Source organism: Entelurus aequoreus, linkage group LG17 (assembly GCF_033978785.1).
Source record: "Entelurus aequoreus isolate RoL-2023_Sb linkage group LG17, RoL_Eaeq_v1.1, whole genome shotgun sequence".
Classification (NCBI taxonomy): domain Eukaryota; kingdom Metazoa; phylum Chordata; class Actinopteri; order Syngnathiformes; family Syngnathidae; genus Entelurus; species Entelurus aequoreus.
The window spans coordinates 27,434,381-27,446,880 of NC_084747.1; the positions used below are offsets into that span (position 1 = coordinate 27,434,381).

The window sequence follows — 12,500 nt, forward strand, 5'->3', positions numbered from 1 at the left end:
TTTTGTCGCTTTAACTCAAAAGTTTGCAAATTAAACGAGCCGGAGGCCAAAGACCAAAGTTGGCAGTTATTTGTCATTGCATGTTTTTGATTGATTTGAAAGGTTGAAATGTCGTAAAATCATTTGGAAGAAGTTTGGTAAAGTGGGCTAGGATTGGTTGCATTGAATGCATTAAGTGTACTGTGCCTTTATAAGAAGAGGCCAGACGTGAGAAGTTTGACTTTTTGTTGAATGAAAATGATCCGAGACAAACTATCTTTAGTTTGGATTCTAAATCATCTCATTTTGCCAAAACAATTTGCAATATTCTGTGGAGGTCTATGTCTATATACACATTTGTGAAGGAGGTTTATGAAATAATACAACTCATTTACTTGGCCGCGAGATTAAACATTTGAGCAAATGCCCCTTAATTGTGTTTTTTTTAATCAAAAGGTCAAACTTGCTCAGAAGGTAAAATGTCGGTCATTGCTCCTCGTCTGAGGTTTTCCTGTGGCACTGCTGGACCTCCAGCTCCTCAGCGATCACCATGGCAGGGTTGATGGCAGCGTAGCGTGTCCCATGGAACTGACGTAAGTGGACCTACAGATGAAAGAACATGTAAAAAATGCATTCTCAGGAAGAAGAAAAAAACATGCGACCTATGGTAACAAGAGCAAAATACCGGATTTTCTGGACTATAGAGCGCACCCACTAAATCTGAGAAGAAAAAATAGTTTGCCTTTTGTAAGACGTAGCCACTAAATTTCAGAAAAGACACTATTTTGTCACATATAAGCCGCACCCACAAAATCCCAGAATAATTTTTTTCCCCACATATAAACCGCACCCATCAAATTCTTTAAAAAAAAAATAAAAATGTTGACATATTGTATATAAGCACAACATTTTAGGGGAAACATTTTGCCATAAATAATCCGCACCCGTAAAATTTTTGAAGAAAAATATATTTTGCCATATATAAGCCGCACCCACTAAAATTTAGAAGAAAAAGTATTTTGCCATATGTAAGCCGCACCCACTGAATTTTAGGAGAAAAAGTATTTAACTATACATAAGCCGCACCAAACAAAGATTTAGAAGGAAAACAATATGTTGCCATATACAGTATAAGCAGCAGCTACTTAATTCTAGGGGGAAATCATTTTGTCATATATAAGACGCACCCACTAAATTAAAAATAAATAAATAAATGTTGCCACATACAGTATAGCCACACCCACAAAATTTTAGGAAAAAAATATTTGCCATACATAAGCTGCACCATCTGAATTTTAGAAGAAAAAATATTTTGCCATACCTAAGCTGCACCCACTACATTTTAGAAGGAAAAATAGTTTGCCATATATAAAACGCAGCCACTAAATTTCAGAAGAAACACTATTTTGTCACATATAAGCCGCACCCACAAAATCCCAGAATATTTTTTCCTCACATATAAGCCGCACCCACTAAACTTTAAAATACTTTTTTTTGCCATATATAAACCACATCCACCAAATTCTTAAAAAAAACCCAATGTTGACATATATAAGCACAAAATTTTAGAGGAAACATATTTTGCCATAAATAAGCCGCACCCACTAAAATTTAGAAGAAAAAATATTTTGCCATACGTAAGCCGCGCCTACTGAATTTTAGGAGAACAAGTATTTAGCTATATATAAGCCGCACCAAACAAAGATTTAGAAGGAAAACAATATGTTGCCATATACAGTATAAGCAGCAACTACTTAATTCTAGGGGGAAATCATTTTGTCATATATAAGACGCACCCATACGGTGGTATAGCTCGGTTGGTAGAGTGGCCGTGCCAGCAACTTGAGGGTTCCAGGTTCGATCCCCGCTTCCGCCATCCTACTCACTGCCGTTGTGTCCTTGGGCAAGACACTTTACCCACCTGCTCCCAGTGCCACCCACACCGGTTTAAATGTAACTTAGATATTGGGTTTCACTATGTAAAGCGCTTTGAGTCACTAGAGAAAAGCGCTATATAAATATAATTCACTTCACTTCACTAAATTCCAAAATAAATTTGTTTGCCATATATAGGCCGTACCCACCAAATTTAAAATAAATAGATAAATACATGTTGCCACATACAGTATAAGCCACACCCACAACATTTTAGGGGAAAAATATTTTCCATACATAAGCCGCAACCTCTAAATTTTAGAATAAAAAATATTTTGCCATACCTTAGCTGCACCCACTATATTTTAGAAGGGAAAGTAGTTTGCCACTAAATTTAAGAAGAAACACTATGTTGTCACATATAAGCCGCACCCACAAAATCCCAGAATATTTTTCCCCACATATAAGCCGCACCCACTAAACTTTAAAATATTTTTTTGCCATATATAAACCGCACTCACCAAATTCTAAAAAAAAATAAAAAAAATGTTGACATATATAAGCAATACATTTTAGGGGAAACTTTGCCATAAATAAGCCGCACCCGCTAAATTGTTGAAGAAAAATATATTTTGCCATATATAAGCCGCACCCACTAAAATTTAGAAGAAAAAATATTTTGCTATATGTAAGCCGCACCCACTGAATTTTAGGAGAAAAAGTATTTAGCTATATATAAGCCGCACCAAACAATGATTTAGAAGGAAAACAATATGTTGCCATATACAGTATAAGCAGCAACTACTTAATTCTAGGGGGAAATCATTTTGTCATATATAAGACGCACCCACTAAATTCCAAAATAAATGTGTTTGCCATATATAGGCCGCACCCACCAAATAAAAAATAAATAAATAAATGTTGCCACATACGGTATAAGCCACACCCACAACATTTTAGGGAAAAAATATTTGCCATACGTAAGCTGCACCCTCTGAATTTTAGAAGGAAAAATAGTTTGCCATATATAAGACGCAGCCACTAAATTTCAGAAGAAACACTATTTTGTCACATATAAGCCACACCCACAAAATCCCAGAATATTTTTCCCCACATATAAGACGCACCTACTAAACTTAAAAATATTTTTTTGCCATATATAAACCGCACCCACCAAATTCTTTAAAAAAATGTTGACAAATATAAGCACTAAATTTTAGGGGAAACTTTGCCATAAATAAGCCGCACCCTCTAAATTTTAGAAGAAAAAATATTTTGCCATACCTAAGCTGCACCCTCTAAATTTTAGAAGGAAAAATAGTTTGCCATATATAAGACGCAGCCACTAAATTTCAGAAGAAACACTATTTTGTTACATATAAGCCGCACCCACAAAATCCCAGAATATTTTTTCCCCATATATAAACTGCACCTTCAAAATCCCATACTATTTTTTTCCCACATTCAAGCCGCACCCACTAAACTTTAAAATATTTTTTTGCCATATATAAAACGCACCCACCAAATTCTTAAAAAAAAAAAATGGACATATATAAGCACTAAATTTTAGGGGAAACATTTTGCCATAAATAAGCCGCACACTCTAAATTTTTGAAGAAAAATATATTTTGCCATACCTACGCTGCACCCACAAAATTTTAGAAGGAAAGCTAGTTTGCCATATATAAGACACAGCCACTAAATTTCAGAAGAAACACTATTTTGCCATGTATAAGCCGCACCCACTAAATTCCAAAATATTTTTTTGCTATATATAAGCCGCACCCACCAGATTTTTAGAAGAAAAAAATCAATGTTTTTAGAAGAAAAAAATTGTTTACCATATATATAAGCCGTACTCACTAAATTTTAGAAGGAAAACACATTCTGCAATATATAAACTGCACCCACTAAAATTTAGAAGAACAAATATTTTGCCAAATATAAGCCGTACCCACTAAATTTTAGAAGAAAAAATATTTTGCCAAATATAAGCCGCACCCACCGGGTGACCGATTGGAGACCTACGACCCCCAAGACGGGTTGGGTTGTCTGCCCTAGCTGTCTTGCATCGGCGCCCCGCCGGTTCGGTGTTTAGGCGCCCTAAATAAGTGTTCCCATGATGCTTTTGCGAAACACTTCAATATCGAAAAGCCAAAAAAGCCACCTCACGAAAGCGCAAAAATGTTTCAGCAATATTTCAGAGGTTTTTCGAAATATGGGTGTTTCCGTTACCAGTTTCTTACTGCGATATTGAAGTTTTGCACATAACAGAAACGCCGCTCCTCTAATCGTGCAGTGAAGGCACCACCTTACCTGTATGTGGAGGTTGACGTCCGCACTTCTGCAAAGGTAAGGGAAGTTCCCTCCAGTTTTCAGGTGAGCTCGTCTGGCATTTGGAAACAATTTGTACATCTCCTCCTTTGCTTCGATGGAGAGTGCGCTCTGATCAAAAACCTGCGTGGTGTGGAGACAAACGCTTCTTTTACCAGAGCCGCGCCACGTCACCATGACGACCACATTCCCCGCGTGAGGACTTACGTCTATAATGGTCACTGCCACGTCGTGTATTCTGTGGGGCTCCACGTAAGAGTTCTGACAGTTGAGTGTTAGCCGTGATGCGAGCTCACTCTGGTTCAGGCTCTCCAGCTGCAGCCCATCGAATGTTGTGAGAAAGGAAAGAAGTCATGTGAATTTCACTTCAAAAAACCGAGCCTGTGGCATCTGACATGCAGCATATACTGTGGACTAGCAGTGGATTTCATCTCCTGTCTTGTCCCACTCACACACAAAAGATCTTGTCCTGTCCCAATCCCAGGCCAGAGTCAAAAGGAATCCCTGTCCTGTTCCACTCCTGGTCAAATACCTCCTGCTCCCATTTTTCTTCTTCATAGTCTTTTGATTAGCTCTTCTCCTCATTCTTGTTGGATTACCTCGAGTTCTGCAGGATTTATATGGCACTTCATCTGTGTCATGTATATTTAGGGCTGGGCCATAAAACCATATGTTACACCTGATAAGTCATCTTCAGGGCATAGATTCATACAGTAATAAAACTAGATGTACACCGTTCATTCCAATGCGTTTCTACGGAGTTCTTTTTCTATTCTAAAAGTTATATATTCATATTTTGTACAATATTTCAAACATACCGGAGATACACTCTCGTACGCTTTTTTGCTGCAGCTCTCCATTCGCAAACACATGTGTTCATGCCAACTACTTGTGCAGCACACTTATTTTATGCAGCAATTTAGCACACTTACACTTTAGCACTTCTCCATCGCCTTGGTAAATTATGTAATTTCACCTAATTGGCGGAAAAATACTATTTGCAAAACAATAATTAAAATCTGCAAATAATATGCCGTTGTTGAGTGCGCTGTCTAGAGCTTGGCAGGTTAATTATGTACCGTATTTTCCGCACTATAAGGCGCACCGGATTATAAGGCGCACCTTCAATGAATGGCATATTTTAAAACTTTGTTCATATATAAGGTGCACCTTATTATAAGGCGCATAGAATAGACGCTACAGTAGAGGCTGGGATTACGTTATGCAACCATTAGATGGAGCTGCGCTAAAGGGAATGTCAACAAAACAGTCAGGTTAGTCAAACGTTATTAATAGATTACAAACCAGCGTTCTGACAACTCTGTTCACTCCCAAAATGAACAAACAGCTGTTTTATTATTTTCCCCGAGGTAAAGTCAGTGACGTGGTGTTTTGTTTATCTTTTAACAACAGCAAGGTATAACATGTAGTGCAACATGTATATCACATAGTGGAGGGGAACTTTTCCCTGATTCAATAAACACGTAAAAAAACAGTGATACTGTTACGGTAAATCAAACGTTAATCACAATATAGTAACACTCCAAATAGTGCAGAGCAATAACAATATATCAATAACTCAACGTTGCTCAAGCGTTAATGTCACACAACACACAAAATAAACATGTAAGGCTCACTTTATGAAGTTATTCCTCATCCACGAATCCCTCGAATTCTTCTTTTTCAATGCCCGAATTAAACAGTTGGGCGGATACGGCATCCAACATCGTCGAAGTCGTCATTAATGGAGTCAGTGTCGCTGCTGCTCTATTCCCGTGTTCTACTGCGTGACTGATCGTCTTAAGTTTAAACTGCGTCGTAAGCGTGTCTCGTAATAGAAGCCATTTTGGGGTCTTTACATAAACAAACAAATGGAAATGAAACGGCACGCCTCGCGCAGTCATATATCCCAGCATGCACCGCGCGCTTCTTTTTCTTCTACGGGGGAAAATGAAGTCGGCGGCTGTTTACCGTAGTCGCGATTGATTGATTGATTGATTGAAACTTTTACCTGTTAGAGGCTCAATATTGGTCCGCACCGGATTATAAGGCGCACTGTCAGCTTTTGACAAAATTGGAGGTTTTTAAGTGCGCCTTATAGTGCGGAAAATACGGTAATACTTTACCATATCAGTAGGCGGCAGCAGGTAGCTGATTGCTTTGTGGATGTCGGAAACGCGTCGTGTGCGACGATGGTTTGTCGTGATCCCGATATGCAGACGACAGCGGGGGACAGTGTGAAGGTAAAAAGGTATTTACGCTTTCACCAAAAATAGACAAAAAGGTTGAGTACCGCTAAGAAAAGACACTGAAGCATAGAGATGGCTATGCAAAAAAAAAAGTTTTTTAATTAAAATAAAACGAAACATACACCAGGGATATGGACACAGAAAAACTGAACTGGCTACAACACAAACACAATGCTGGACGACAGTAAAAACGTGCAGCATGTGGAGCAAAGGCGGCGTCCACAAAGTACCGTATTTCCCGGACTATAAGGCGCACTTAAAATCCTTTTTTTTCCTCAAAATTCGACAGTGAGCCTTATAACCCGGTGTGCCTAATGTACGACATAATTTTTGGGTGTGCTTACAGACCTCCAAGCTATTTTATTTGGTACATGGTGAAATGACAAGTGTGACCAGTAGATGGCAGTCAAACATAAGCGATACGTTCAGACTGCAATATAGGCTCCAGCACCCCCCGCGACCCCAAAAGGGACAAGCGGTAGAAAATGGATGGATGAATGATGGCAGTCATACACAAGATACGTGTAGACTGCAATATGATGGCAGTCACACATAAGAGATACGTTTAGACTGCAATATGATGGCAGTCACACACAAGAGATACGTGTAGACTGCAATATGATGGCAGTCACACACAAGAGATACGTGCAGACTGCAATATGATGGCAGTCACACACAAGAGATACGTGCAGACTGCAATAGGATGGCAGTCACACATAAGAGATACGTGTAGACTGCAATATGATGGCAGTCACACACAAGAGATACGTGTAGACTGCAATATGATGGCAGTCACACACAAGAGATACGTGTAGACTGCAATATGACTCAAGTAAACACCACCAAAATGTTATATGTTCCATTGAAAATATAGAACATTACACACGGCGCTTAAAAATCCATCAAAATGTTTTAGTACGACTTTGGTAAGCTATGAAGCCGCACCGCTTGATATAGATTGTGCTGTGCTCCAACATACGAGTATTACTATGGCGTGTGTATAAGGTAAGACATAAAACGGCCACAAAACGGCGCATTCTAAAGATACGGTCAGAAAGCGACTTGAAGATGGTCTGTAAAACATCATCTGTGCAACATTTTGACCAAAGAACCACCATTACATGTTATTTAGACCAGAAGGAAGTCTTTTAAATGTAGAAAAAAAACATAAAATAACCCCTTTAGTGCAATTTATAATCCGGTGCGCCTTTTGTATGAAAATATATCCACTCATCGACTGTGCGCCTTATAATCCGGTGCGCCATATGGTCCGAACAATATGGTAATTAGAGGAAGGTTACATTTGAATTTTTTTTTTTTACATTTCATATATTTTTCGCCTGCTCCTGATTTTCCATAGGTCATAAAAAATATGAATAATTATCGATATTGACCGATATATAACACTTAAATGGTAATACAGTTTTCAGCCATAACACCAAGTCCTACCTACTAATATTGTATTTAGTACCTCAGCTGTCCTCACCTACAAGTTTTTCGGGATACGATCTGTCTCTCGGCTAAATGTTTTGCCTTAGGTTGCAAGCAAACATTCCAAAATGAACCCAAAAGTCCTTACCCTATCCACCATGAAATCAATTGCACTGGCCATTTTTGAGTCAACGGGTCCTTTGGCAAAGTTTCCCAGAACAATCTTCTTCAACATGAATGCTGGCATCAACCAAAAACTACACAAACATAGACAAAAACAATATTGGTTATTTGAATCCAAACTACGGCGGCAGCAAGATAAGAGGAAGTGAAAACCTGTTTGCTGTCCATGTCTGGTTAAAGATGGCGGTATCGCTGAAAGAATTACACAGTATCAAAGAGTGCACCCTGGGTGACTTGCACGTGAACTCTGCAAACTTCTGGGCCAGGAAACCTCCCAAGGACGCGCCGAAAACGTGAACCTTAAAAGGAGTCAGAGAAGATCATTATTCAAAGGACAGGCGCCTACGGAGTCATTTTCAAAATATTACTGTTGTTGTTATTATTGTGTTGTGTATATATATATATATATATATATATAGATGTGTATATATATATATATATATATATATATATATATATATATATATATATATATATATATATATATATATATATATATATATATATATATATATATATCTGTTGTTAAGGCGGCCCCACCGTCTAAACTAAAGTCTTAACAAGCTGCTCAGCTTAGTTCTGCCTCTGCCTGTCAGTACGTCTCTGCAGCACCCAGCATTGTCCCACCCACAGAACCATCTGATTGGTTACACGCTGAGCGGTAACAGCCAATCAGCAGTGCGTATTCAGAGCGCAGGTAACAGCCAATCAGCAGTGCGTATTCAGAGCGCATGGAGTCAGTGCTCCTGTGATGTGGTGAACAGAAAGGTGTTTAGCTAGACGACCATACGTCCTCTCTGCATTTTTTCCAAAACTGTGAATGTTACAGAATATAAGTGTGACTTATTTTGTTATACTGTCAATCAGTGTTGGCGTTAACACACTTTTTGTGTCTTTTCAAGCATTGAAATCAGAAAGGACGCAGATTTTTATTTTTTTTACCTACCGCCCGGTTTGCTTGTTTTTTTATTGTCTTGATTATCGCTTTCCGCCAGTGTTTTGTTTTGTTTATATTTGCCGGGTCAATTGTCCGTCCCCGTTTATTGCGTTTTTATTGGTCGTAAATTTTGATTCGCCGAAAGTTTTGTCAATGACAAATACTGCCTCAGTTTGCACTGGGACAAGTTTAGCGCGAGGGGCTGTCAAAAGAAAGACTTCATGGTAAACACTAAGGTGAGTGTTTTTAACTTCATCCTGTGCCATGTCTCCAGTAAATGACTTGTTTTAGTCTTTGTGAGTCCATGGAAACTTCACTTTTATCTCCTGCTGTACCCACATCGTTCCAGAATGGAGACAGACTAGCTGTTAGCTTCAAGCTAACCAGCACCCGACCAGACTCCTCCACCCCAAAAACATACTTTTTAAAATTTGTTTTCTTTTTTAATAATTTTTTTTAATGAATGAAGTAACGTTTATGCCAACCTTTTTCCAAAACACAATATAGAATGTGAGATACAACAGGATAATGCATCCATTTATCATTTGTTTTCAAAATGCTTACAAAAAAGTGGGACCCCAAAAATGTACTGTGGGACCCCATTTTTATGACTTGATTTAGAAAATTCCTAGCGCCAACACTGCTGTCAACAGAGGATAATTTTTTATTTATTTAAATACATTTTACTATTGACTATTTTAACTATTGAAATTTATAGTTAACGCGTTATTATCGTGTTAACTTTGACAGCCCCAATATGTATGCATATATCCATTTCCATTTTCTACCGTTTGTCTCTCCCGGGGTCGCGGGCAAGCTGGAGCCTATCCTAGTCGCCACCTCATCGCTGGGCCAACACCGATAGACAACGTTCACACTGACATTCACACACCAATATATGTATACATAACAAAACACACGCTTACTTTATCCAACTGCAGGTGATCAAGGAGCTTTCTGAAGCCGTCACAGAACTCCATGAGACCCCAGTACACAGGATACTGCAGCTGAAAGCAAACCAATACAAGTTGTGTCTTTAGAACAACTCCAATTGACCAAATGAAATTGAGGGGTACGAGAAATATCAACATTGCTGAGCAGGAAGTGTGTGTGTAATTATTTACTACTTATTCTAATGGCCAACTGCTTTATGCTCCTAGTGGTGATGTTCAGAGTGAAGCCAGAGAGAATCTGTGCGCGCCACATGCAGAATGACTGAGAACAGTGACGTTAGCTTCTGTTATTTACCACGTTCAGTTCAACTCACAGATATGACTCTGTAGCCCCAGCCTGTCAGAGTCAACATCTGCTGGAAGAACACCTCTGCAGTTCCACTAACGGGCGGGAAGAAGATGACGGGGCACCTGATGCTCTTTGGTCCTGCATCATACAAGGACCACACTTTGCTGTCGTCATCGTCAACAATAATCTAGAGGGAGAAATGACACATCTTTACTGTAGCAGTCTTTAGTCTGGTCTACAAAGTCCTGTTTGCATATTTAACATATTAAATTTCAACATTCAGGGAGGGCAGCATTAAACATCTCAATAAACCATGGGTGTGCAAAGTGCACATTTTAGTAATAAAATTAGCGGCACTCTGGAAAATAACACAAAACGATAAAATAAAAAAAATGCTAATTAAAATACAAAATGTATATATGTACACTAATTATTATAATAACATTACTAATTAAATAATGTATGTGCTACATTTTTTAGCCTTTTTAAAGAAAATATATGCCTCAGCGCCGATTAAGCCAGTGTTTTTCAACCACTGTGCCGCGGCACAATAGTGTGCCGTGAGATACAGTCTGGTGTGCTGTGGGAGATTATCTAATTTCACCTATTTGGGGTAAAAATATTTTTTGCAAACCAGTAATTATAGTCTGCAAATTATGGGTTGTTGTTGAGTGTCGGTGATGTGTAGAGCTCGGCAGAGTAACCGTGTAATACTCTTCCATATCAGTAGGTGGCAGCAGGTAGCTAATTGCTTTGTAGATGTCGGAAACAGCAGGAGGCAGCGTGCAGGTAAAAAGGTGTCTAATGCTTAAACAAAAAATAAACAAAAAGGTGAGTGCCACTAAGAAAAGGAATTGAAGCTTAGGGATGACTATGCAGAACGAAACTAAAACTGAACTGGCTCCAAAGTAAACAAAAACAGAATGCTGGATGACAGCAAAGACTTACTGTGGAGCAAAGATGGCGTCCACAAAGTACATCAGAACATGACATGAAAATCAACAATGTCCCCACGAAGAAGGATAAAGACAACTAAAATATTCTTGATTGCTAAAACAAAGTAGATCCGGGAAATATCGCTCAAAGGAAGACATAAACCTGCTGCAGGAAAATACCAAAAAAAGAGAAAAACCCACCAAAATAGGAGCACAAGACAAGAAATAAAACACTACACAGGAAAACAGCAAAAAACTCCAAATAAGTCACGGCGTGATGTGACAGGTTGTGACAGTACACCTACTTTGAGACAAGAGTTATATTGATGCATGGTTAGTTATGGTTTAAAGTCATATCCAACAATTGCAACAACGACTTTTTATTGTCAACTAAGTTTCGTTTTTTAATGATTTCCGCTGGAGGTGTGCATCCGGATTTTTTCAACACCTTGGCTCAAAAAAGGTTGAAAAACACTGGATTAAGCAAATGATATGACGATGTCATATTGACACCGCCCTGGCCACATCCCCACCGCAGACCTAGCCACGCCCCCAACCTCCATCAAATATACTGTCAGTCCAACTGGTAGTCTGCAGGAAACGGATGAGGTTAGCAGCAGACGACAGTTTGACCCAGTTGGAAATAATCCATAAAATTAAATGTGAAAAATATGAAGGAATCATTCTTTTGTACTTATGCCTGTATTTGACACATTTTGAATCATATGTTGTGAATTGCTTCTTACATTTTATTTCACTTGAGTCCTAACTATTTTGGCCTTTTTTTTCTCATGTTCGCTGCATTTGCACCAATATGCAAAGAAAACAATTCCTTGTATGCATAAAATTAGTTGGCAATAAAAAAACGATTCTGATATAATACTAGCTTTATGAAAAACACAGTATTACTTGGAGCTGGCGGCAGCTTTTTAATGCAGTTGCAATTCCAAAGCCCTAGATGGCAGTAGGGTACAGTACAGGAAAACACATACTTACTCTTTTCAGCGGCACCGTGCTTCTAAACCAGTTATAGTCAGGAGAGTCTTTGATCACCTCCATCTGTGGACCACATTCAGAAGCACAAAATAGAGAACTGAGTTGGAAATCGGTGTGAATACCATGACCCAATGTCTGCATGGACGTGTGAGCAGTTAGCATAAAGAGATGACAGGTAAACTTGGGGCTACAGAACTCAACTTTAGAACACAACCTTCAGATTTTCAGTAATAGCAAAAACGACCAATTAGGCAGGTAGCTATAAACACTATTAATGGTAAACCGCGGTAAAACTCCTGTTTAAATTGAAATGATCGAAAAAACCCAGATTGTTAAACA

At 38.7% G+C, this 12,500-nt stretch overlaps 1 protein-coding gene across 1 annotated transcript in view; it reads right to left on the reverse strand.

The window, feature by feature from the left end:
* Window positions 1-12,500, reverse strand: part of LOC133631973 (maspardin) — a 19,432-nt gene that overhangs the window by 195 nt on the left and 6,737 nt on the right. The window contains exons 2-9 of the mRNA XM_062024191.1: window positions 12,162-12,224; window positions 10,256-10,417; window positions 9,915-9,995; window positions 8,205-8,350; window positions 8,017-8,125; window positions 4,396-4,503; window positions 4,171-4,311; window positions 1-582 (exon numbers count right to left, since the gene is read on the reverse strand). The exon at window positions 1-582 is cut by the window's left edge and continues 195 nt beyond it. Coding sequence (XP_061880175.1) covers window positions 466-582; window positions 4,171-4,311; window positions 4,396-4,503; window positions 8,017-8,125; window positions 8,205-8,350; window positions 9,915-9,995; window positions 10,256-10,417; window positions 12,162-12,224 — 927 coding nt within the window. The 3' untranslated portion in view covers window positions 1-465. The remainder of the gene's footprint in view (window positions 583-4,170; window positions 4,312-4,395; window positions 4,504-8,016; window positions 8,126-8,204; window positions 8,351-9,914; window positions 9,996-10,255; window positions 10,418-12,161; window positions 12,225-12,500) is intronic.